The sequence below is a fragment of the Herpailurus yagouaroundi genome, unplaced genomic scaffold (assembly GCF_014898765.1).
Source record: "Herpailurus yagouaroundi ecotype Mexico unplaced genomic scaffold, PumYag 222, whole genome shotgun sequence".
Classification (NCBI taxonomy): Eukaryota; Metazoa; Chordata; class Mammalia; order Carnivora; family Felidae; genus Herpailurus; species Herpailurus yagouaroundi.
The window spans coordinates 16985835-17011744 of NW_024412453.1; the positions used below are offsets into that span (position 1 = coordinate 16985835).

General features: G+C 40.8%; 1 protein-coding gene and 2 pseudogenes across 2 annotated transcripts in view; 1 reads left to right on the forward strand and 2 right to left on the reverse strand.

The window, feature by feature from the left end:
* Positions 1-1265: 1265 nt before the first annotated feature.
* OR2C1 (olfactory receptor family 2 subfamily C member 1) overlaps positions 1266-25910 on the reverse strand; it is a 31266-nt gene continuing 6621 nt past the window's right edge. The window contains exon 3 of one of the 2 annotated variants that reach the window (XR_005785714.1): positions 1266-1469. Coding sequence is in view for 1 of the 2 variants with exons in the window: in XM_040459210.1 (XP_040315144.1) it covers positions 3533-4471 (939 nt within the window). In the remaining variant the exon portion in view is untranslated. Of the gene's footprint in view, positions 1470-3211; positions 4521-25910 lie in introns of those variants that run through there. The other variant, XM_040459210.1, reaches the window with a different exon arrangement.
* On the forward strand, positions 18275-18674 carry LOC121019618 (60S ribosomal protein L36a-like; annotated as a pseudogene).
* LOC121019617 (60S ribosomal protein L17-like) lies at positions 18780-21223 on the reverse strand (annotated as a pseudogene).

Consider the following 25910-nt stretch of genomic DNA (forward strand, 5'->3'; position numbering starts at 1 on the left):
GGACCATTCATGGTGTTGGAGAGGACGCGGGGTGGGGGCGGGATTTGGGCGCTTGTTAACGCTCTCCTATTGGTTACTGCTGTTATGTTGGCCAGGTGGTTCTGCTTGTTACACTTTGACGGGTTCTCTTTCTAACCTTGGTGTTGCTCAGTGGGTTTTTCACAGGTGACAGCGACAGTGATCAAAAACCGTCACGCTAGCGGTATGCTAAGCCCCGTTGTAAACACGTTCATACTAAGGAATCCTAACAACCATCCTGTTGAGTCGGAAATGTTAACTTTAGGCAGGGAGACCTAAAGGACCTTCAGGGAGGCAGGATGCACCTACAAGTGGGAGCCTGAAGAAGCAGCAGCAGCGGAATTTGGGGGGTGGGTGGGAAAGGGTGAGATAAATGTATTCTGGACCTGCCGGCCTAGATGCCATTCGTGCAGTCTCACAAACCTTCTGTTAAGGTCTCAATAAAAAGCCAGGGACAAAAATCCTCAGCGGCTACCTAGTCGGGACCCCTCTCACTCTCAAGAGCTTCATACTTTCCTTCAATAAACTCTATCACTCTGTGTCTTTGCCCACTCTGTTGTCCACGAGATTCATTCTTCGACTCTATGAGACAAGGACCGGCGTCTCTCCCACCCTCCTGTAACACTATGAAGTCAACAGTATTACTATTTTCATTCTCTAGAAGGGAAAACAAAGACAGCTTTCAAGTGACTGCCTAAAGACAGAAGTAGGGCTAGAACTCTCTTCCAACCCAGTGTTTTCTTCCCTGTTTCATTTTTTAATATTCCGTGAGTACCAAATCATTGTCATATTAAAAGGAAATCTCTTCTGTTCCTTTTTTCACAAGCAACACTCTGTCTCTATATAGAGGAAATAACTGTTACTTGTGTGTTTATCTTCCTGTACCTGCATACACAACTTTGCCCACTTACTTTATCTTGAAGTCTTCCTATTTCAATATATCCACCGCATTTTCATTTTTAGGCTGCTGTGTTTAATCATGTACCATAATATAATCAATCTTCAATCATTTCCATTTTGGTGGACATTGAAATACTTTCTTGATTTAAAAAAATGTTTATTTATTTTTGAGAGAGAGAGAGAGTGTGTGTGTGAGTGGGGTGGGGGGCAGAGAGAGAGGGAGGCAGAGGATCTGAAGCCGGCTCTGTGCTGAGCGCAGACAGCCAGATGCAGGGCTCGAACTCACAACCATGGAATCATGACCTGAGCTGCAGTGGGAGGCTTAACTGACTGAGCCACCCAGGGGCCCAACTTTCCTAATTTTTTTTTATATGTGTGTGTTATCCTCGATTGGGATATTCTGGATATATTTTGAAGAGGGAGCAGATAGATTGGGATGTGGAGTTTGAGGGAAGTAACGGTGGAGTCTTCTCTATGGTCTCTGCCTTTACTCTGGCGTCTCCATCCTTCCATCATTTATGAAGACACTGGTAGCTCATTGAAGGGGTTTTCTGGATCGGGATATAAATGAAAAGAGGTGGGTTGTGAAACAGACTGATAAACCTCCCTAGTAAACAATTACACTTTGATTAAATATGACACTGAGCAGTTTTCACTAAACATTCTCCCACATATATTATCTGTTCGGTCCTTACAACGTTGCTCCTGGCTATTGTATTCATTTTATAGATGACGAAAGGGAGTGCTGGAGACATCATATCCACTAGCTACCATATCTCATCAATTGCAGAGTACACCAAAATGCCTCTTAGCTCCTATTATTATGAATTTTCTAGGTTATCTGCTGCCTCCTATTCCAAGGGCAGAGTAACTAGACAGCTACATTGTTAAGAGTGAGAGAGCGCATGCGCAGAGTGATTGTGGGAGGAAACCCAGCATGGCAGTTCGCTTTTCCTCCTCCAATCCCCTGTGTTTTATTAGCCCCTAACATCAAGTTAGATTCGAAATATTCTGTATTTTTGATAGGGATACCTGAATTGCTCCAAAGTGTTTAAGGAATCCCTATTTTCCTCTTGTTTTCTCCCAAGTTATTTAGTAATTAAGAATATGACTGCCCAGTCCACTTGGGGGTTAAAGTTCTCATAAATGAATCCACTGGCATTCTAGTTTATAAATTCCCTTAAGAGCTTAGTTATTGTGATTGTATCTTCTGAGAACTTCATCTACTCTAAGTGTGCTGATAAATAAAAACTGTGAACTTGCCAGTCTCAAGACTCTGACAAATGACGAGGATAATGCCAGTAGAGACACACTTCAAATATTACTGAGTGGAAAATTGAGAATATAGGTCATGGCTCCCGTCTACAACTGGAAAAACCAATTCACGATGGGATACTATAACTAGATGTCTTTGAGGGGAGGCATTTTAGATATGTGAAAAGGGGGATATTTGTCATTATTTAGTTGGCATTGTCCAAGGAACAGGATAACTCCGAAGTGGTAAACCTAAAAGCGGTTCATTTCACAAGTTTAATTCGGCTGCAAAACTAGATCTGGAGGTAGAGGACATGCTTCATAGATAGATGATTTTTTTTTTTTTTTTTTTGGTGCTCAAACATGCTTAAGGAATCTCAGAGCCTCTCATAATCCAGCAACCATACTAACATATCCAAATGCTGGTAGCAAGTCTCAGGGTTGGGTTTTAGGAGGAGGCAATTTAAACAAATAGGTTTATTTGAGAGAAAAATAGTCTTTCTTTATTCACATTAAATATTAGATGAAGCAGAAGGTGGGAGGTAGACATAAAGGACAGGGTAAGTAAGACGACAAAGGAACATATAGGTAGGAAGTATGGGTAGACAGACGGGCATACTGGGAAGAGAGAAGGAGAGATGAGAAAAGTGATGAATGGATATGGTACAAAGATGAATTGTTTGAATTTTCACTTGGGGTTAATCATATCTGCCTTGATTTTATCAAAGCATAGCATCATTGTATATAGATATTGCAAGTGGCAGTGCTTTTTAAAGAAAAGTACAGTGGGGTGCCTGGGTGACTCAGGCTCAGGTAGTTAAGCATCTGATTTTGGTTCAGGTCACATTGTCGCAGTTTGTGAGTTCGAGCCCCGCGTCGGGTTCTGTGCTGACAGCTCGGAGCCTGGAGCCTGCTTCGGATTCTGTGTCTCCCTCTCTCTCTGCCCTTCCCCTGCTCGCTCTCTCTCTCTTTCTCTCTCTCAAAATTAGATAAACATTAAAATTTTTTAAGTAAAGAAAAGCACAGAAATCTCTAGAAATATAAACATTTGTAATATTCTATTACAGGTAACAAATAGTATGTGGACCATAGAGACAGTGAGCCAGGTCTGTACTAAATCAACAACCCGTGAGCTGTTGATGGGACACATCTACTCCGTTACCTGTAGTCCACGGGATGTTTAGTGACCAAGTGTAGAGTACTAGAAACAACACTAGCCATGCCTTAACAGCTTAGGGCTACTGGGAACACGTCTTGGCCGTAGTAGGGTTAGTCCTCCTCATGTTCATCTGGCCAGAGCGAGAATGAGAAAAAGTGTGTAGAGAAGAAGAGGGGATACATGATGGAGCTTTCCCTCCTCTCAGCCGAGTTCTCTTCCCTTTCCCAGCAGCCTCCTCAGTGCCGCCTTTACCTCCTTGTTTCTCAGAGTGTAGATGAGAGGGTTCACCGTTGGGGTGACCACAGAGTAGAAGAGGGAAATGAATTTGCCCCGGCCCTGGTGGCTGGTCTTAGCCGGAAGGAGGTACCCGTAGATAGCTGACCCATAGAAGAGGAGCACCACCACCAGATGGGAAAGGCAAGTATTAAAGGCCTTTCTCTGTCCCTCAGCTGAGCGGATCTTCAGCACTGCCCGAGCTATGGAGCAGTAGGAGATCAGGATGATGCTCAGCGGGACGGCAGTGAAGAAGGTGCAGACACCATTGAGCACGGCCTCATTGAGACTTGTGTCTCCACAGGCCAGTCTGATCATGGCAGGCACCTCACACAGGAAGTTGTCCACCCTCCGGTGCCCACACAATGGGAGCTGGAGAGTGAACGTTGACTGGATCATGGAGTTGCTCAAGCCGCCCAGCCATGCAATGGCAGCCAGCAGCCAGCAGAGCCGAGGGCTCACGATGACGGTGTAGCGCAGGGGCTGGCAAACTGCCACATGGCGGTCGAATGCCATCACCACGAGCAGGATGCACTCAGTGGCCCCTAGCCAGAGGAAAACATAGAGCTGGATCACACAGCCGGCATAGCTTATAGTCTTATCTGGTCCCCATAAGTTGGTCAGCATTTGGGGGACCGAGCTGGTAGTAAAAGCGAGGTCCAGGGAGGAGAGGTTGCTGAGGAAGAAGTACATGGGGGTGTGGAGCCGGGCATCCAGGCAGGAGAGCAGGATGATGGTCGAATTCCCAACTAGGGTCAGCGAGTAAGAGAAGAGAATGACTATGAAAAAGACGATCTCCAGCTGGGGATGCTCAGATATACCCATCAGGATGAAGCCCTCCGAAAAGCTGTTGTTGGCCTCTGCCATTCTGCTTGTTGAGTCACTTGAAGAGTCTGTCCGGGGAGACGGCCACTTGCTGAGAGAAACGCAAGTGAAAAAGAAGGATAAGGCTGCTCTGCGTGAGAGAGGGTCCAATAGTTTTCTGGGCATCAGATTTAAGTACCAACTTAAATTTTATGACCGCAAAGGTTCGTGCAATCCCCACCCTCTATCGGTATCACATGAATGGAAATGTTAGGTCACCCAGATGGCGAACACGAGCTATTGCTGTAATGAAAGACGTGCCTTATGAAGAAGCAGGGGACTAGGGATCTTCAGTTCAGCACAGTGGTTACAAGGATGGAGGGAATTCACCTTAGAATTACATGTAGAAATTCTTTAAATACACATTTCCCTAGCCAAGGTTTTGATATGCTCAGGGGAGGGGGAAGCAGACCCGCTGTCTTTGGAAAAGCCCTCCAGAAGTTTCTGATGAATGTTTCTCCCTCTCCTACATCTCCCCCCATCCATGGTGAAAACTCCTGATCCAGAAAGATGTGTGAAGAAGAACATGATGAGTCTATAAAATCATGAAAAAAAAAAAAAAGGTGGAAGAGTGAATACAGACTTATTCACCAAACACAGAAGATACAAACATGTAAGTTAAGAGGAGCTAAAAGTAGGACTTCAAATAAACAAAGCTTCACATAAGCCTAAGTAAGTTTAGGTGGAACAGACTAAAGAAATAAACAGCACTTATCCAAAATGGGGTTATTTCAGCTAATCGGAACCCATTATTAGTAAAGGAAACTAGAAGATCTCAGAGGATATCCTTGACCCTTTGATGTATAGGACCCCATGCTCATGTCTAAACTATGGAGTAAGTCTTACCATCTCACACACAAAAAATAGCTCTTGTTAATAATGGGCCCATTAGCATCTCCTTTGGGTATGACCTAGGCTTTGTTGAAAATCATAAGCCAAAGCCCTTTTACCTTCTTTAATAAATAAAGCAAACCTGGGGCGCCTGGGTGGCTCAGTCAGTTAAGCGCCGACTTTGGCTCCGGTCATGATCACACGGTTCGTGGGTTCGAACCTCACGTCGGGCTCTGGGCTAACAGCTCAGAGCCAGGAGCCTGCTTCGGATCCTGTGTCTCCCTCTCTCTCTGCCCCTTCCCTGCTTTCTCTCTCTCTCTCTCTCTCTCTCTCTCTCTCTCTCTCTCTCTCTCTAAAAAATAGAATAAACATTTAAAAATTTTTTTAAACTAAATAAAACAAACTCGAGAAGAAAGCAGTCTTTGAGGCAGCTGTCCTCATCTGGACACTGAAGACTGGGAGCAAATTCTCTTCCTCTTTCTCTGGACCAAGATGTGTTCCACAGGAACCCTGGTTGCCACACCCAAAGAGCAAGCTTGCTGGGAGACGCTACTCAAGGGAAGTGTGCTGGTGTGTTTGCTACTTCTGGTGCACCAGGTGGTGACCAGTTGGCCACATCTCTTGGCTAAAGACCCCAATAACTGTCCTTTCCATCAATTACTTGCCAAAATACTGGCAATCCGGATGATAGCTTCCACCTAGAAGTCAGAAGGGACATCGCTTCTAATTGTAGGTTTAAGTCAGCAATAGCATCCCTCTAGTGAGTCAGGGATGGTAAGCATTTCAGAGGACTTTTCAACCCACCTCCATGCCTCTATGTTATACCTCAAGTGGAGGTGACTACTTATCTTTTTCATTTAAGACTTAAGGTAGCTGGGGCACCTGGGTGGCTCAGTCAGTTGAGGGTCCAACTTTGGCTCAGGTCATGATCTCGTGGTTGGTGAGGTCAAGCCCCGCATCGGGCACACTGCTGTCACCGCAGAGTCTGCTCCAGATCCTCTCTCCCAATCTTTCTGTACCCCTCCCCCGCTCACTCTCACTCTCCCAAAAATAAATAAACATTTAAAAAAGAAGAATTTAAGGTAGCTGAGGAACTGAGTGACCATCTGAGGGCCAGCTCATCTTTCTCTTCGTAAGTTCTTCCTGAAGCCCATCTCACTACCTCTGGATAGTAGAAGTGCCTCCCTCTTGTATCCCTCTAGGGGAAAGAAACAAACAGACACTGCTCATCTCTTTCCACAAACTGTCAGGTCTTTGGGTGTCTGGTGCTTTGTGGAAGCTCAGAGATGCCAAAATTTCTTTCAGACTGTGCTCTGTGCATATGGAATTTTTATCCCAAGAAGAAATCAGCCAAAACTGAAAAGAAAAAGCTGTACCAAGAGTGGGAAGCTATCAACCTCAGCCCCCAGAAAATGCAGAAGGAAATGCCAGACCAGCTAGACTCTTGGCCTGAGCTTGACAAACTCCCCAAGCCAATGTGAGTATAACTTCCAGTCTGAATTCAGCAACTCAACTGCTCTTCAGGGTACTTTCCTCCCTCGAAGGTCTCTTCCCTTGTTCCTATTTCTGTCATAATTTGGGAATGTTAAACTGATCCAGAACTACTGGCATTCTAAGAGAAGCCCAGAGAGGACAATATTGAATGCAAAGGGTACACCATTTATGGGGCAATTTAGGCGGGGGGAGGGGGCACCCAGATGGAGGTTGCTTGCGTACAGAATGATTTTCAAGAATGGCTCCTATGATACATAGATGGTTACCATCCTGGCCTGCCTGTGAATTTGGACTGAATGTTCAGGATATTGAGAAAAGGAGCCAAGATCTGTATCTCAAAAAGAATCCTGGATATTGTAATTTCCCACCTTTACCCAGTTTTCTGCCTGCTCTAAATCCCACAACTCTTCACTGACCACTTGTGGATTAGGTGCCGCATCTGGGATCGGGGTTGGCTGCCTCCTGTCGTGGAAATTTGCTCCCGAGCTGCTGGCACTCCCCATTGGTGACTGTGTGTTCTGAGAATCCAAGCCTTGCTTTAATGTGAGCCCGAGCACTAAAGTGAAAGTGAGTCATCATCAACAAACAAACCCAACTGTAAATTCCCAATCCTGGTAGAGAAGTTTTTAGACGTGTTTTCGGTATTTCATTTATTTGGGAGGTCGTTGGCAGTGCTACTCTGGAGAGCCCAGTTTGTGTCTGACTATCTTGCATGGAAGTTCTAAGTGACTCTTTCTCGACGACCTGCTCAGAACGGGAAACAGGGTTTTCTGTGGAGAACGACACTGCGGCAGAATGGCCCACAAGAACCCAAAACAAAACACACTTTGTGTAGAAGGGTGAAGCCTAAGGTGAAATACAATCAAAATCTCTCCAGTCAGAAGGTCTCAGGTATTTGATCAGATTAACAGGAATTTTATCTCCAAATCTTAGAATCCGAGAATTAGAGATGAGGGAGTTGGAATCTTAAAAGAGGTAAGATAGGACCAATAAGTGAGAAAGGTGACAGTTCAAAACTAAACTTGTGGGACGTGTAATGCCTAAGGGGCACCGCAGTTTAAAAATATTGAAATCTAAGAAATCAGTTGTAAAGAGGAGTGAAGGGGGAAAATGCCGTCTGAAGGGGACTTTAACTTTTGACGTTCACATCAGGGAAGACAACCAAGTTTCCTTAAAATTGGTTTCTGATGCTCCTGTTAGAACAATCCTGGCTGCAGGGACCATGAGCCTGGCTCGGGTGGCAGTTCTAATGAGCATAGGGTCTCACCAAATAGAAAAAGGGCTAAACGCATGGCCACATATCACCCAGGTATACAAACTGAACACCTCAGACTGAGAATGGAACTGGCGGGATAAGCAGGGGGTTCCGGGAATAGCTCTCCAGGTTACACGTCTCTGCAAGCTGGTGACAGTTCCTTGTAACGGGTGTCGTCAAAGGAAACCCAGAATGTTTGATGTGAGGGCCAGGGGGAGAGTGCTCTGCCTTGTGCTGCCTGGGCAGTTCCTTAGGGGAAGTTCTTACCTGATTTGCCTGACGGTTTAAAAGACACGGAACATGTGCAGAGTTTTACAGAGGAGGGGGCAGAAGGAACTAGATCCTATGGAGAACGGCTACGAGGCTAACTCGTTTAAGAGGTGGGTGAAGGGAGGTTTGCTTTGGCTTTCCCTTCCAGTTAGTGTCTTCACGATAGTGAGGGGATTTTAAAGATGTGTGAGAGCAGGTGCTCTCCTTATGTGTGAAAAGCAAACTAGGTTTCAATTAAAAGCAAGAGATATTATGACTGGACATTTTTAGATTTCAGTACGATAACACATGGGAGAAAAAGATGGGCTTAGAGATTTGCCTGCCTGAGGGCACTGGACTGTACCGAAGCCTTCCATGACCTTCTTCTGCTGAGGATGCTGTTCTTAGGACACGGGTATGTATGCTAAAGTGTTTTGTTTTGTTTTTTTTAATCCTCATAGTTGAGAATTTCCCAGCTCCTCTCCTGGACCATTTTAGAAATGACTTTGTTAGGGGCGCCTGGGTGGCTCAGTCGGTGTCTGAGTGTCTGACTTTGGCTCAGGTCATGATCTCACGGTTTGTGAGTTCGAGCCCCGCGTCGGGATCCGTGCTGACAGCTCAGAGCTTGGAACCTGCTTCACATTCTGTGTCTCCCTCTCTCTGACCTCCCTCCCTTGCTCACGCTCTGTCTCTGTCTCTCTCTCAAAAATAAATAAACATTAAAAAAAAAAAAAGAAGGAAAAGAAATGACTTTGTCAAAGAGTTCCTCATGTGTAGTTTCAAAACTTCCCTTCACAGCTCGAATAGTTCCCCCTCCCATCTCTTCTCTCAGCTGATGGACAAGGTCACAAACGGGCTCGGGGCTCCATTACCATGTTACTTCCAACCTTTCTCCTGTGGGAAGATTCCAACACCTGTGCCTTTAAAAAAGCGATTCCTTCCATACTCTCTCTTTTCTCCTTCCTTTCCCCATCGTTTTTCCCTTTTCGCCTCTCTTCCATATACTCTGAAGTCTCTATTCATAAAAGCCTGCAGATTTTCATGGAAATATACCTTTGGCTTCAGGGCTCTCCCAAATCCATCACGCTGTCCTTGGTGGATCAAATGAGAGGGTGATGATCAGAAAGGACGATGTGCCATGTGGCTGCTCCTTGCCCACGAGTTGGGAGCGCAGGCTTTTAACCCTGGGGCCGGCCTTGGCCATCTGAGAAGCACAGGCCCTGCTGCCTGGAAGCCTGGCTGGTTCTGGCTCCTTCTGCAGAGCCCAGGGGGGCACAACCATCCCCCAAAGGCAATTAGCACTAAGCACCAGCGTGGCCAGCAAACGGGGCGGTGGGGGCAGGGGGGAGATGTCCCTGAAGAACCCTCTCCATCTTTCACCTCAGGCCCGTCCCAAACACACATTACTAACTAATGAGTAATAAGAATCACCACACTCCTGGGGCGCCTGGGTGGCTCAGTCGGTTGAGCGGCCGACTTCGGCTCAGGTCATGATCTCGCGGTCCGTGAGTTCGCGCCCAACGTCGGGCTCTGTGCGGACAGCTCAGAGCCTGGAGCCTGTTTCAGATTCTGTGTCTCCCTCTCGCTGACCCTCCCCCGTTCATGCTCTGTCTCTCTCTCTCTCAAAAATAAATAAACGTTAAAAAAAAAATTAAAAAAAAAAAAAAAAGAATCACCACACTCCTTAAATGGTTACTGAGGATATAATTTTGTCCCTTTTAAGGTACTTTCATATCATCTCAGTTGTTACAATGCTTTCCTTTTCCCCCCCCCCTTTTTTTTTAGTGTTTATCCACTTTTAGAGAGAGAGAGCACGAGCGGGGTAGGACCAGAGAGAGAGAAGGAAACAGAGGATCCGAAGCGGGCTCTGTGCTGACAGCAGTGGCTCGAACCCACCAAGTGTGAGATCATGACCTGAGCTGAAGTCAGACGCTTAACCGACGAAGCCCCCCAGTTGCCCCTTTAAAGTACTTTCTGGGTGGTTAAAGCAGGTAGTCTTATCCCCACTTGGTAGATGGGTAAACGGAACAGGAAGTGATTACGTGACATGCTTAGTGTTAAACAGTGACGGCTCCAGTGTTTACTCACTGGGCACAAACTGACCACCCTATGCGGCAATGAGTATGTTTGACTCCTCTTCTGGGAGACGTTGTCTTTGAGTGTTTTTCCAGGGAGGGAAGGGGGAGAAGGGGATTCCCGCTGTCTCTGGCCCTAACATAAACCACGCATCAGGGGCGTGAAACTTAGACAATGACACCATGCTGTGTGGAGAGAAATCGCTTACAAATGACACTAAATAAATACGTACAAGGTGACTGGCAACTGATTAGGTCATTAGATGTCATGGGAGATAAATTACCCTGGAAACCGTTGACCTAGAAACCATGTCATGCAAAAGAGTGATCACTGAGGGTACACAGTGTGCCACCTGCTGGAGGGGTCCAGGTGTGAGCAAAATGGGCATGGCCCCCATTGAGGGGGGCTCCCCGCCCTGTGGGTCTGTCTTGGCAAGTGTCTCATAGTCATCAGCCCCGCTTGCTAGCTTGTACCAGACGCTGCGCTCAGCAGTTTTGCAAACATTATCACGATGACCACACCAGGCAGACATTCCTGCTCCACGAAGAGAAACTAAGGCTCCAAGGTGTTACATAATCGGTGCAAGACAAATAGCTAGTACACAGCAGAGAAGCTCACACTAGGTCTATTTGAATACAAAGTCCACGCTCATGAAAAATCGAAGCATCTCAATGAACACCAGTGGGGAATTCAGTGAATGATGGCACCTCTAGGGAATACTGTACAAACTGTCATCAATGGACTCTACAAGATTTCTCTTGTTTTAATTTAACTTATTTTATTTTATTAACTTTTCCAGTTTATTCCCAATCCCACTCTCATTCCATACTCATAGTCACCTGCTCTGTCTCCTCTGGTGGACATGTTAGGTGTTTGGGTCTAATTGTATCCTTGTAAAACACAATGCTGTCTTGTCTATGTAAATGTTTTAAATTGCTGCCCATGGAATTTGCCATAGATTTCATTCTGTTTCTTCCCTTTTAACTTCTCTTTTTTGACAGTGTTCTCACTTACGTTTTAAAAAACACAACCATGTTGCCACGGGTCCATTTGCTTCAGTGTTTCTCATGCTGAATACGTACCTATCATAGTTTATTTTTCATTCCGCAAGGGGTGAACATACAGCTTGTCTTAATTTCCCATTACCACAAACAATGCTGCAATGAACATTCATGTGCATATCCCTTCATGGACCTGCATGAGTGCCTATCACGGATATGTATATATGTACGTATGTATGTATGTATGTTCGTTCATTCTAGATGGAGACTGCTGGGCAACAGGGATATGCTTATGAGCACTGATTCTGCCAATGGGTTGACAGAGTCTATGACTCCCAGTGAAGTCATAGAAATGAAGGTTTGTGATTTCCCTTCATCCGAGCCAACACCTACTATAACCAAAGGTCCTAATGTCTGCCAATGTGTTGGGTATGAAAGTATCACAGTTTAGTCTGCCTTTTTCCGATTACTAATGAGGTTTAACAGATGTGTTGGCTTTTTAAATTTCTTATTCTATAAATTGCATTTTCATACCATCTGCCTGCTTTTAGTTTTTCTTTGTGTTTCTTGTTTATTGGCCATTGTTCTTAGTACTGTCCACCTAAACCTTGCCAGTTATAGACATTGTAAATATTTCCCCCTAGTTAAGTCTATGCCGAACTTTGAACAAAAATCCTAAATTTTGATATAATCCAGTTAATACATTTCCTGCATTGAAGTTGATTTGTGCTTTTAACAGTTCTTTCCAGTCCCTAATATACAAATACATCCCATTTCATTTTCTTCAGACAGATTTATCTTTCACATTTAAGTGTTTAATTCTTTGGGATTTCATCATTGTATGTAATATGAGGTGATCCAACTTAATTATTATTTTTTCAACTTAATTATTTTATTAAATACAGGGTTATTTTTCCTTCACACAAAGCAAATTCAGAAATGAACGATCAGGATTTAGTGTGGTAGCAAATTAACAACCATCAGTCCAGGTTCCTTCCACCTTCATGCTCCACCACCCTCATCAGTGGCTTCTATCCTCAAGGCTACCTATGGTCTAAGCTGGCGGCAGGTGCTCTACTCATCATGTCCCCACTGCTGCAAGGAAGGTGGAAGATGTTTTTGCCTCTTGGGGAAGCTATCCTAGAAGCTCCACCAGTATCTTCCCCTCACAACTCACGGATGAGGATTTAATCATATAAGGAAATCTAATTGCATAGGAGGCTGAGAAATGTAGTTTTTACCTGGTCACAATTATCACGTCATACATCATATCATATGTAGCACCAACAATATAAATAAGTATTGTGTTACAATTAATGGAGACTGGATATTGAGTAGCCAAGCAGTAGTCCCTGCCACAAAAAGATTATTAACTTGTTTTGAAATGGCCTTCTGGGGCACCTGGCTGGCTCAGTCAGTGAAGCATGCAACTTTTGACCTAGAGGTTGTAAGTTTGAGCCCCAAGTTGGGTGCAGAGATTACTTAAAAATAAAATCTCTTAAAAAACTTAATGGCCTTTTGTATTGTTTGGATAAACACAATAAGAATGAATTCTATACAATTAAAAATATCCAAACAGGGGCACCTGGCTGGCTCTGTCAGTTAAGCTTCTGACTTTGGCCCAGGTCATGATCTCACGGTTCGTTAGTTCAAGCCCCCCATGGGGCTCTGTGTGGACAGCATGGAGCCTGCTTTGGATTCTGTCTCCTTCTTTCTTCCCCTCCCCTGCTCTCTCTCACACAAACTCTCTCTCTCTCTCTCTCTCTCTCTCTCTCTCTCTCTCTCTCAAAAATAAATAAACATTTAAAAATATCCAAATAAAAACTATTTTTAATGTCTCAAGTTTTTACTGAGATAAAATTCATGTAACAGAGAAATCTGCCTGGCTCAGTCAATAGAGCATGTGACTCTTGATCTCAGGGTTGTGATTTTGAGTCCCATATTGGGTGTAGAGATTACTTAAAAATAAAATCTTTAAAATTCACATAACAGAATTCACAAGTTTAACCATTTAAAGGGTTAAATCCAGTGACGTTTATTATATTCACAAAGTTGTACAATCATTGCCACTCTCTAGGTCCAGAATATTTTCATCATCCCAAAGGAGAATCCCTGTGCCCATTAAGAAGTTACTCCCCATTCTCTCTTGGGCCTCATCCTCTTGCAACCACTAATCTCCTTTCTGTCTATATGGGACTGCCCATTCCAGGATTTTCATATATAAGGAATCACAGAATATGTAGCCTTTGGGGTCTGACTTCTTTCATTTAGCATAATATTCATCCATTGTAGTATATATCAGTATTAAATTCCTTTTTATGGATTAATAATATTCAAATGTATAAATATACTACATTTTATTTACTCATTCATCAGTGGATTAACATTTGGGTGGGTTACACCTTTTGGCTATTAGGAATAGTACTGCTGTGAACATTCATGTATGAGTTTTTGTTTGAAAACATGTTTCTAATTCCTTTATAAAACATGTTTCTAATTCCCTCAAATATCTAGGAGTAGAATTACTGGTTCACATGGCAATTCTGTGTTTAACTTTTTGAGGAACCGATGAACTATTTTCCGTAGAGAATGTACCATTTTATAGGCCTACCACAAATGTGTCAAGGTTCCAGTTTCTTCATATTTCACCAATTCTTGTTATTTTCCTTAAAAAAAAAATTATAGCAGCCCTAGTGGGTGAGCTGTATGTCATTGTGGTTTTGATTTTCCTTTCGCCAGGGTCTAATGATGTTGAGGCATCATTTCATGCCTTTGTTGGCCATATGTGTAACTTCTTTGGACAAATGTCTATTCAAGTTCTTTCCCTATTTTTTAATTGGATTGTCTTTTTTGCTGTTGAGTTTGAAGAGTTCTTTACATGTTTTGGACACTAGACCCTTATCAGACATATGATTCACAAAAATTTTCTCTCATTGTGTGGACTGTCATTTCACTTTTTACATAGTGTCCTTTGAAGCACAAAAATTTTTTTATTTTGATGAGGTCAAAAGTATCTACTTTCTTTTGTTGGTTTTCATTTTGGTATCAGATCTAAGAATCCATTGCCAAATCCAAGGCCATGAAGACTTAACCACATGTTTTCTTTTAAGAGTTGTACAGTTTCAGCTCTTATATTTTAGGTCTTTTTTCAATTTGAATTAAGTTTTGTATATAGTGTGAGGTATGCAATCTGACTCTTTGGCATGTCTATATACAGTTTTCTTGGGACCATTTGTTGGCAAGAGTCTTCTTTCTCCATTGAACGGTCTTGATACTACTGTCAAAAATCAATTCACCATAGATGTATGGGTTTGTTCCTGGACTCTTATTTCTATTCAACTGATCTTACCACGTTTTCGTTACTATACCTTTGTAATAACTTTTGAAATCAGAAATAGTGAGTCCTCCAACTGTGTTCTTTTTCAAGATTGTTTTGGCTATTCAGGATTATTTGCAATTCCCTATTCATTTTAGGATTCACTTTTCAATTTCTATAAAGAGGCACTTAGTATTTTGACAGGGATTGCATTAAATCTGTAGATTGCTTTGGAGAATATGGCCATCTTAATAATATTAAGACTTCCAATCCATGGACATGAAACGTCTTTCTATTCTTTTGGTATTGTTTAATTGATTACAGCAGTATTTTATAGTTGTTAGTGTACAAGTGTTGCATCTTTTTTTTTTTCAACGTTTTATTTATTTTTGGGACAGAGAAAGACAGAGCATGAACGGGGGAGGGGCAGAGAGAGGGAGACACAGAATCGGAAACAGGCTCCAGGCTCTGAGCCATCAGCCCAGAGCCCGACGCGGGGCTCGAACTCACGGACCGCGAGATCGTGACCTGGCTGAAGTCGGACGCTCAACCGACTGCGCCACCCAGGCGCCCCACGTGTTGCATCTTCTTAGTGAAATTTATTCCTAAATATTTTCTTCTTTTTGACATATTGTAAAGGGAATTGTTTTCTTAAATTCCTTTTTAAATTGTTCATTGGTAATACATAGAAACACAGCGGAGTTTTGTATCTTGATCTTGCATTCTGCAACTTTGATGGATTTGTTTATTTACTTTTTCTTTTTTTTTTAATTTACACCCAAGTTACTTAGCATATAGTGCAACAATGATTTCAGGAGTAGATTCCTTAATGCCCCTTACCCATTTAGCCCATCCCCCCTCCCACAGCCCCTCCAGTAACCCTCTGTTTGTTCTCCATATTTAAGAGTTTCTTATGTTTTGCCCCCCTCCCTATTTTTATATTATTTTCACTTCTCTTCTCTTATGCTCATCTGTTTTGTATCTTAAAGTCCTCATATGAATGAAGTCATAAGATATTTGTCTTTCTCTAATTTCGCTTAGCATATTACCCTCTAGTTCCATCCACGTAGCTGCAAATTACAAAATTTCATTGTTTTTGATTGCCACATTGTATATGCATACCACATCTTCTTTATCCAGTCATCCATCGATGGACATTGGGCTCTTTCCATACTTTGGCTATTATCGATAGTGCTGCTATAAACATTGGGGTATAAACATTGGTCCCTTTGAAACAGCATACCTGTATCCCTTGGATAAATACTTAGTAGTGCAATTCCTGGGTTGTAAGGTAGTTCTATTTTTAATTTTTTGAGGAACCTCCATACTGTCTTCCAGAGCGGCTGCACCAGTTTGCATTCCCACCAGCAGTGCAAAAGAGATCCTCTCTCTCTACATCCTCACCAACATCGGTTGTTGCTTGAGTTGTTAATGGGAGCCCTTCTGACAGGTGTGAGGTGATATCTCATTGTGGTTTTGATTTGTATATCCCTGATGATGAGCGATGTTGAGTATTTTTTCATGTGTCGGTCGGCCATCTGGACGTCTTCTTTGGAGAAGTGTCTATTCATGTCTTTTGCCCATTTCTTCACTGGATTATTTGTTTTTTGGGTGTTGAGTTTGATAAGTTCTCTATAGATTTTGGATACTAACCCTTTACCTGATATATCATTTGCAAATATCTTCTCCCATTCTGTCGGTTGCCTTTCAGTTTTGCTGATGCTGAATTTGTTTATTAACTCTAATAGTTGGGTTTTTGTAGGGATTCTTTAGGACTTTCTGTAAATAAGATCATGTCATCTGTTAATAGAGATAGTTTTGCATCTTCCTTTCCAATTTGGGAATGAACAAAAATGACTGAAGAAAAAATCCATCATGGGAAAACTTTTATGTAAAAAAAATTAAATATGGAAAACAATGCTATACATGCAATGCTATACACTTACTGGTACACACATACATTTACCTAATGCTTCAATAAAGCCAGGATGTCCTAGGCATCTTTGTGTGAATTATTGAATCTCCTTAAAAACCTCATAAGGTGGGCTTTTTTGACTAAAACTGAAAAATCTAAAGCTTAAATAAATTGCTCAAGACCACACAGCTAATACGAAGTGGAGCTGGTGTATGAACCCAGGTAATCAAATTCCTGAGTCACTGCTCTGACTACCAAAAAATCCCACAACGAACACCAAACTCATGATAATGGTTAAATTTGGAGAGAGAAGGAATGGAATAAGAATGGGAAGTGGTACACATGATCTTCAATTGTACTTGTTAGATTTTATTTAATTGGGTAGTAGGTGCAAAGGTGTTCATTATGTTATTCTACATAGATTTTTTCTATGTATATTTTGTTATTTCATAATTTAAATTTTTGAGAAAATAGTTAAGCATTTACTGCAACCAGTTGGAAAAGAGATACAAGAGAGAATCCAATTACTGGCGTGGCTCATATGAAACAGTAGAATTTTAAAAATATAAAATACAAATGTTAAGAAGGAAAATAAAAGAGACATAGTAGAACTAATATAAAACAACTATAGAGCAGTAAATCTGAAAATCGAGATGAAATTATTAAATTTCTGGAGAAAGATGAAATGCTGAAATTGGGACATGACAGAAAATAGAATTTAATCATTGAAGAAGTTGAAAGAGTAAACAGTAACGTCCTACCAAAAGAACTCTAGGCTTTGAATTCCCACATTTGCTGGTCTTCAAAACTGTCTTGAGCATTCTTGACCTTTTGCTCTTTCACATACATTTTTAATTTTTTAAAGTTTGTTTATTAATTTTGAGAGAATGAGAACACGAGCAGGGGAGGGGAGAGGGAGGAAAAGACAGAATCCCAAGCAGGCTCTGCGCTGACAGCACAGAGACCCTTGCAGGGCTTAGACTCATGAAACTGTAAGACCATGACCTGAGCCAGGTCAAGAGTCAGATGCTTAACAGACTGAGCCACCCAGGTGCCTCCAGTTTTGTTTTGTTTTTTTCTAAGTAGGCTTTACACCCAGCACAGAGCCCAATGCAGGGCTTGAACTCAGGACCCCTAGGTCAAGACCTGAGCTGAGATCAAGAGTCAGTTGCTCAACTAACTGAGCCATCCAGGGGCCCCTCACATACATTTTGAAATCAGCCTTTTCAGATTTCAAAATAAGCCCTGTTGTTATTGTGAATAGAATTGTATTAAATTTGTAAATTAACTGAGAAGAATCAACTCTGCGAGTCTGAGTCATCCCATCTGTGATGAGAGTTTTTATAAGTCTTCTTTAATGTGCTTTAATTATGACATCTTTCTTTCCATAAAGGTCTTGCACATCTTTTGTTAGTCACTGAATAATATCTTTTTTGCAATAATTGTGTAATGTTCTAACTTTGCTGGTATATAGGAAAGTAATTGATTTATACACTGATCCTCTATCCAGCAAGATACTAACCTTAGCTGTTTATTCTCTTGGATTCTATATAACTGTAGGCGGTTACATAATCTGTTAATAAAAATAGCTTTATTTATTCTTACTCTCAGTGAGAGTGATTTTTTTCTTTTAAAAATTTTAACACATGTATAGTCTTTCTGTGCTGATAGTGCTCTCACAACCATGGTGAATGTTCCTAAAACCTGCCAGACTTTCTGAAAGAAACATGGCAAGCACCAACCCCACAAAGTGACACAGTACAAGAAAGGCAGATTCTCTTTATGCCCAGGGAAAGTGGCGTTGTGACAGGAAACAGAGTGGCCATGATGGGCAAACTTAGCTGATTTTCTGGAAGAAGGCTAAAACTACAAAGAAGATTGTGCTGAGGCTTGAATGTGTTGAGCCCAACTGCAGATCTAAGAGAATGCTGGCTATTAAGAGATGCAAGCATTTTGCACTGGGAGGAGATAAGAAGACAGAGTCCCAAGTGATCCAGTTCTAAGCTTCATATTTTGTTACATTATGAAGATAATAAAATCTTGAGGTTATGTTCATTTCAAAAAAAAAATTTAACACTGTATAGATTTGGGTAACAATCACCATACTCAGGACACAGAATCATTCAGTCACCCCCCAAAACTCCCTCCTGCTATCCCTTTGTAGTCACCCCCCACAACCCATTGACCCTGGCAGCCACTGATCTGCTCTCCAACCCTACAGAGATGAAAATATCATATAAATTGTCTTTTTTAATAATATCACCTAAGTGGAATTTTACTGTATGTAACCGTTTGAACTAGTACAATGCTCTTGAGATTCATCCAAGTTGTCATGTGTACCAAAAGTTTGTTCCTTTTTATTCCTGAGTAACATTCTACTGTACAAATGTACCACAGTTTGTCCATTCATCTGTTGTGGTTGTTTTCAGTTTATGGTGATTATGAAGGGAAGTTCTATAAGTATTTGTGTTCCGGTTTTTGTGGGAGCATGTTTTTATTCCCCTAGGGTAGGTACACAGGAATGGGATTTCTGGGTCACACTGTAAGTGTATGTTTAACTTTATAGTAAATTGCCAAATGATTTTCCAGAATGGTTGTATCATTTTGCATTCCTAGCAGTGATGTATGACCTCTCCAGTTGCTCCACACATTTGCTACTGCTTGGTATTTTATTTTTATTTTAGCCATTCTCATAGGTGTGTAGTGATAGCTTATCCTAGTTTTAATTTGCATTTCCCTAATAGCTAATGATGTCGAACATCATTTCTTGTATTATTTGCCGTTCTTATATCCTCTTTGGTGAGGTGTCTGTTCATGACTTTTGCCCATTTTTAAATTAAATTTCTGGTAAGATAATTGCAGATTCACACACAGTTATAAGAAATCATATAGACAGACTCATGTATTCTTACCTAGTTTCTTTCAGTCATAACAGGATGCAGAACTATATACATAGTACATTCTCACAACTCAGAAATTGCGGTACAACCCACCAATCTTATTCACAGTTCCCCCATTTTACTTGCAATTATGTGTGTGGTGTGTACGCATGTGTGTATGTATATTTAGTTCTCTACAGTTATATCACATGTGTAGGTTAGTATATCCTCCACTACAGTCAAGATAAAGAACAGTTCCATTAACATAAGGATTCCAGAGGTTGCCTTTTTATAACCATACCCACCTACCTCCTGCTCCCACCTTAACCCCTCGTAACCACCAATCTGTTCAGCATTTGTAAAATTTTGCCACTTCAAAAACTTAATATAAATGGAGCCATATAGTATAGGACCTTTTGGGATTGGCTTTCACCACTCAGCATAATTTATTGGGGATTCATCCAACTCTTTGCAGGTTTGCATGCATTGGTAGCTCATTCCTTTTCACTGCTGAATAGTAGTCCATAGTATTTAAATAGTTAAACCATGATTTAACTATTCACCTGTTGAAAGACATGTGGACTGTTTCCAGTTTTTGGCTATATGAATATAGATGTTATTAGTTTTTGCGTATGTTTTTTGTGTAAATATAAGGGTTTTGTGTTGTGTTTACTTTTATTTACATTCATTTTATGCAGAATTTACTCCTGGGCCATAAGTTTCTGTTTCTTCGGTTTCTTCTAGGGTATCTTTTACTTCTCCGTAACCTCCTTTCCTGGTTTCCAAAAATATGCTCTTTTTCAGTAAGGATCATCTCAATATGCCAGGGAGAGCTTATGTATGGGTTAATCTGACCATCAGCCCTGTAAGTTCTATACTGTATCTTGGGGGCTTTGTTCACTAGGATGTGCTCAATGACCAGAGAATCTACATCTAAACACTTAAGTTCAGCATCACTCTATGAATTTGTATGCATGTGCAGTAAAAATTCAGCACTCCTTTTGGGCCACTGACCCTGTGTCCAGCCCCAGAGTTTGGCCTGGCTACACCTACCAATTCCACCACTGTAGTGATGGAATGGCACACATCGTTTCTGCAAAGTGGCATCTTTCAGACACTTGGTGGCTTTTCGGGTATGTATACCTTTGGTAGCCTAAGTAGTTTCACACGTGTTCTTAACGTGAACAAAGATCTGAATCTCCTGGTTTGCATGATCTTGTAGGGTTTTCTGGGTCAAGTGAATAGCGAGACATTTTCAGAGATCACCTCAAGCCATTAAGGTTTTATTTTTCAGGATGAATGCCCAAGACTTTAATTGCTGGTTCTTATGGTAGTTGCATGTTTAGTTTCATAGGCAACTATCAAGATGTTTTCCAGAGTGGCTGTATCATTTTATATTACCCTCACCAACATATGTGATCCAGTTCCACCATATTCTTGCCGGCATTTGATGTTGTCACTGCTTCTTATTCTGGGCATTCTGATATGTGTGCAGTGATATCACACTGTGGTTTTAAATTCATTTCCCTGATGGCTAACAATGTTGAACCTCTTTCATCTGCTAATTTTCTATCTGCATATCCTGTTGTTTACGTCTTTTGCCCACTTTAAAATTGGACTGTTTGCTTATTGTTCAGTTTTGAGATTTCCTGATATATTCTAGATACAAGCCCTTTGGCAGATAGGTGGTCTGCAAATATTTTCTCCTGTCAATAGCTTGTCTTTTATTCTTATTTTTATTATTTAAAAATTGTTTTTATTGTTATTACTATTATTATTATTAGAGAGAGTTTGTGAGTGGAGGAGAGGGGCGGAAAGAGAGAGAGAAAAATCCCAAACAGGCTCCATGTTCAGCACAGAGCCCAATATAGGACTCGATCCCATGACCCTGGGATCACGACCAGAGCTGAAATCAAGAGTCGGATGCTCAAACGACTGAGCCACCCAGACGTCCCTTATTCTTGTTTTTTATAACACCTTTATCAATATAATTCACACATGATACAATTTACCTATTTAAAGTGTGAGAATGATAGATTTTGGTATATTCACAGAGCTGTACAAACCATCTTCATAATCAATTTTAGCACATTTTCATAATCACGGAAAGAAACTTCATACCCATTGCCATTTTGACCCAACCTTCCCACCCACACCCAAGCTCTAGGCAACAACCAGTCTACTTTCTGTACAAATCTACTTATTTTGAACGTTTCATGTAAAAGGATTCGCATAATATGTGGTCCTTTGTGACTGGTTTCTTTCAATTGGCATAATGTTTTCAAGGTTTACCCATGTTATGACATAAATCAGTACTTCGTTCCTGTTTTGTTCTTTTTTTTTAGAAAGAGAGAGCATGTTCATGCAAAAGTAGGGGGAGGGGCAGTGGGAAAGAGCAGGCTCCATGCTCAGAGCACAGCTTGACGCAGGGCTCAATCCCACGACCCTGGCAGCCTGACCTGAGCCAAAATCAAGAGTCGGACGTTCAACTGACTGGGCCACCCAGGCACCCCAGTACTCCATTCCTTTTATTTCTGATTGACATTTACGTTATTTCCACTTCTGGCTGTGGTGAATAATACTGCTATGAACATTTGGGAATAGGTTCTTGTGTGGACATGTTTTCACTTCTTTTGGATACATACCTAGTTTTGGAATTATTGGGTCAGACAGATGTTTAACCTTTTGAGGAACTACCAGTTTCTTTTCCAAAGCAGTCTTTTCATTATTTTAACAGTGACTTTCATGTGAAATTTAAAAATTTTAACAGAATCCAATATATTTGTTTTTTTATTTTATGGACTGTGTTCTAACATCATGTCTAAGAATTCTTTGCTTAATTCCAAGGTCACAAGATTTCCTCCTATTTTCTTCTAGAAGTTGTAGAGTTTTAGATTTTACAGTTAGGACTGTAACCAATTTGGGGTTAACTTTTATATAAGCTATAAGGTTTACACGGAGGTTCTTTTTTTCCATAAGGATGTCCAATTCTTCCAAAATCATTCATTGAAAAGACTGTCCTTTATCTACTAAATTGTTTTTGCACCTTTGTCAAATATAATTTGGCCACAGACATAGAGATTCCAGGAAAAGAAAACTACCCACTAACGTTCCTTATGCATATAGATGCAAAAAATCCTCAACAAAATACTAACAAACTGGGGTGCCTGGGTGGCTCAGCTGGTTGAGCGTCCGACTTCAGCTCAGGTCATGATCTCACAGTCCGTGAGTTCGAGCCCTGAGTCAGGCTCTGTGCTGACATCTCAGAGCCTGGAGCCTGCTTCGGATTCTGTGTCTCCCCTTCTTTCTGCCCCTCCCCTGCTCATGCTCTCTCTCTGTCTCAAAAATAAATAAAAACATTAAACATTAAAAAAAAAATACTAACAAACTGAGCCCGACAGCATATTAACAAGATTATATAGCATAACTAAGTAGAACTTATTCCCTGAATGCAAGGGTGATTCAACATAATGTTGAATTACATATAATGTAATTCACTACGTTATAAAGTAAAGGGAAGAAATGAATGATGCAGTAAAACCATTAGATAAAACCCAATACCCTTTCATGATAAAAACACTTAACAGACTAGGAATGGAAGGGAACTTCCTCAACATGATAAAGGGGTAATAATGATAATAATAATAATAATAATAATAATAATAATATCCCACAGCCAACATCATGCTCAATGGTAAAAGACTAAAAGCTTTCTGCTAAAAATAAGAATCAAAGTAAAGATGCCCAGTTTCGTCACTGATATTTAGCATTTTACTGAAAGTTCTAAGGTAAATCAAGAGGCACGAAAAAGAAATAAAAAGCATTCATATTGGAAAGGAAGACATAAATGTTTCTCTATTCATAGATGATAGGATCCTATATATAGAAAATCCCAAAGAATCCACATAGAAATCACTATAAATAATAAACAATCCAGCAAAGTTTCAGGATACAAGATCAACATAGAAAAATTAGTTGTGTTTGTATATACCAGCAAAGAATAATATAAAAAAGAAATGAGAAAACAATTCAATTTACAATAACATCCAAAAGAATAAAATACCCAGGTATAAATTTAACAAAAGGGATGAAAGACTTCTATGCTAAAAACTGTAAGGTATATATATATATATATATATATATATATATATATATATACATTAAATAGAATTTAATTAATAAAATAAGTTAAAGAATATATAAATAAAACAGAAGACACCCTGTGTTCATGGATTAGAAAACTTTACACTGTTCATATAGCAGTACACCCCAAAGCTATCTACAGATTCACTGCAATCCCTGTCAAAATTTCAATGGTCTTTTTGCAGAGATGGAGAAGCCAATCCTCAAATTCATATGGAATTGCAAGGGATCCTGATTAGCCAAAACAGCCTAAAAAAAAAGTTGGAGGATTCACACTTCCCAATTTCAAAACATACTATAATTCAAAATGATGTGGTACTGACATAAGCACAGACATGTAGACTGCCAGAATAGAATCGAGACTCCAGAAATACACCCCTTTATCTACGGTCAACTGATTTTCAATAAAGACCACAAGACCATTCAATGGGGGAAAGAATGGTTTCTTCAACAAATGGTGCTGGGACAACTGGACAGCCACATGCCAAACAAAAACAAAAACCCCTACTTCACATCATACACAAAAATTAATGAAAATGGATCCATGACCTAAATATAAGAGCTAACAGTAGAAAACTTTTAGAAGAAAATATACGGGTAAATCTTTGTGACCTTAGATTTGTCAATGGGTTTTTAGACATGATACCAGAAGCAAAAGCAACAAAAGGAAAAATAGATAAATTGGAACTTATAAAAATTCTTAAAATTTGTGTATCAAAGGACTTCATCATGAAAGTGAGAAGAAAACCTACATAAGGAAAGAAGATACTTGTAAATCATATAGAGGGTATGGGTTTAATATCCAGAATATATAAGGAACTTCCACAACTCAAAAACAAAAAGACAACCCAAGGTTGTTTTTTTTCTTTTTTTAAAAGTTTATTTAAGAGAGAGAGAGGGAGACAGTGAGAATTCCAAGCAAGCTCTGCAATGTTAGTGTAGAGCCTCATGTGGGATTCAAACCCACAAATCGTGAAATCATGACCTGAGCCAAAAATAAGAGCCAGATGCTTAAACAACTGAACCACGCTGGTGCCCTAAAAACCCAAGTTTTAAGTGGCCAAAGGACTTGAATAGACATGTCTCCGAAGAAGAGAAATGGCTAACAAGCACATGAAAAGATGCTCAATATCATTAGTCATTGGGAAAATGCAAATCAAACTACAGTGAAATATCACTTCATATTCACTCAGATGACAATAGTAATAATAATAATTAATAATAATAATAATATAAAATAGGTAAATAGTAAATGTTGGTAAGGATGTAGAGAAATTGGACTTGTATATGGCTGTATATGGCTGGTGAGAATGTAGAATAGTTCAGCCACTATAGAAAAGTTTGTTCCCAATAATAAAACATTGAATTACCAAATGATCTGATAGTTCCACTCCTAGGTGTATAAGCACCCCCCTCAACTAAAACATTCAAACAAATGTTCACACATGCATGTTTATAGGAGCACTATTCACATTAAACAAGAAGTAGAAAAACTCAAATGTTCATCAGCAGCTGAAAAGATAAATTGTGGTATATAAATACTATGAAATATTATTCAGCCAAAAAAGCGAGGAAGTGCTGATATGCGCTACAATATGGATGAACTACAGAAACATTATGCTATAATGGAAAAAAGCCAGACCCCAAAGGTCACATATTGTATGACTCCATTTACATTAAATAGTCAGGATAGATAAATCCACTAAGGCAAAAAGCAAGCTTATGGTTTCCAGGGACTATGAGAAGGGAAGAATGGGGAGTAACTACCTAATGGATACAAGGTTTTCTTTGGGGATGATTGAAATGCTTAGGAACTAGATGGAGGTGGTAGGTGCACAACATTGTGAATGTTTAAAAAAAATTTTTTTTTCAACGTTTATTTATTTTTGGGACAGAGAGAGACAGAGCATGAACGGGGAAGGGGCAGAGAGAGAGGGAGACACAGAATCGGAAACAGGCTCCAGGCTCTGAGCCATCAGCCCAGAGCCCGACGCGGGCCTCGAACTCACGGACCGCGAGATCGTGACCTGGCTGAAGTCGGACGCTTAACCGACTGCGCCACCCAGGCGCCCCTAAAAAAATTTTTTAACGTTTATTCATTTTTTGATAGAGAGAGACAGAGCATAAGTGGGGGAGGGGCAGAGAGAGGAGGAGACAGAATCTGCAGCAGGCTCCAGGCTCTGAACTGACAGCACAGAGCCCGACGCAGGGCTTGAACTCACAGACCGTGAGATCATGAGGTGAGCTGAAGTCAGACACTTAACCAACTGAGCCACCCAGGCG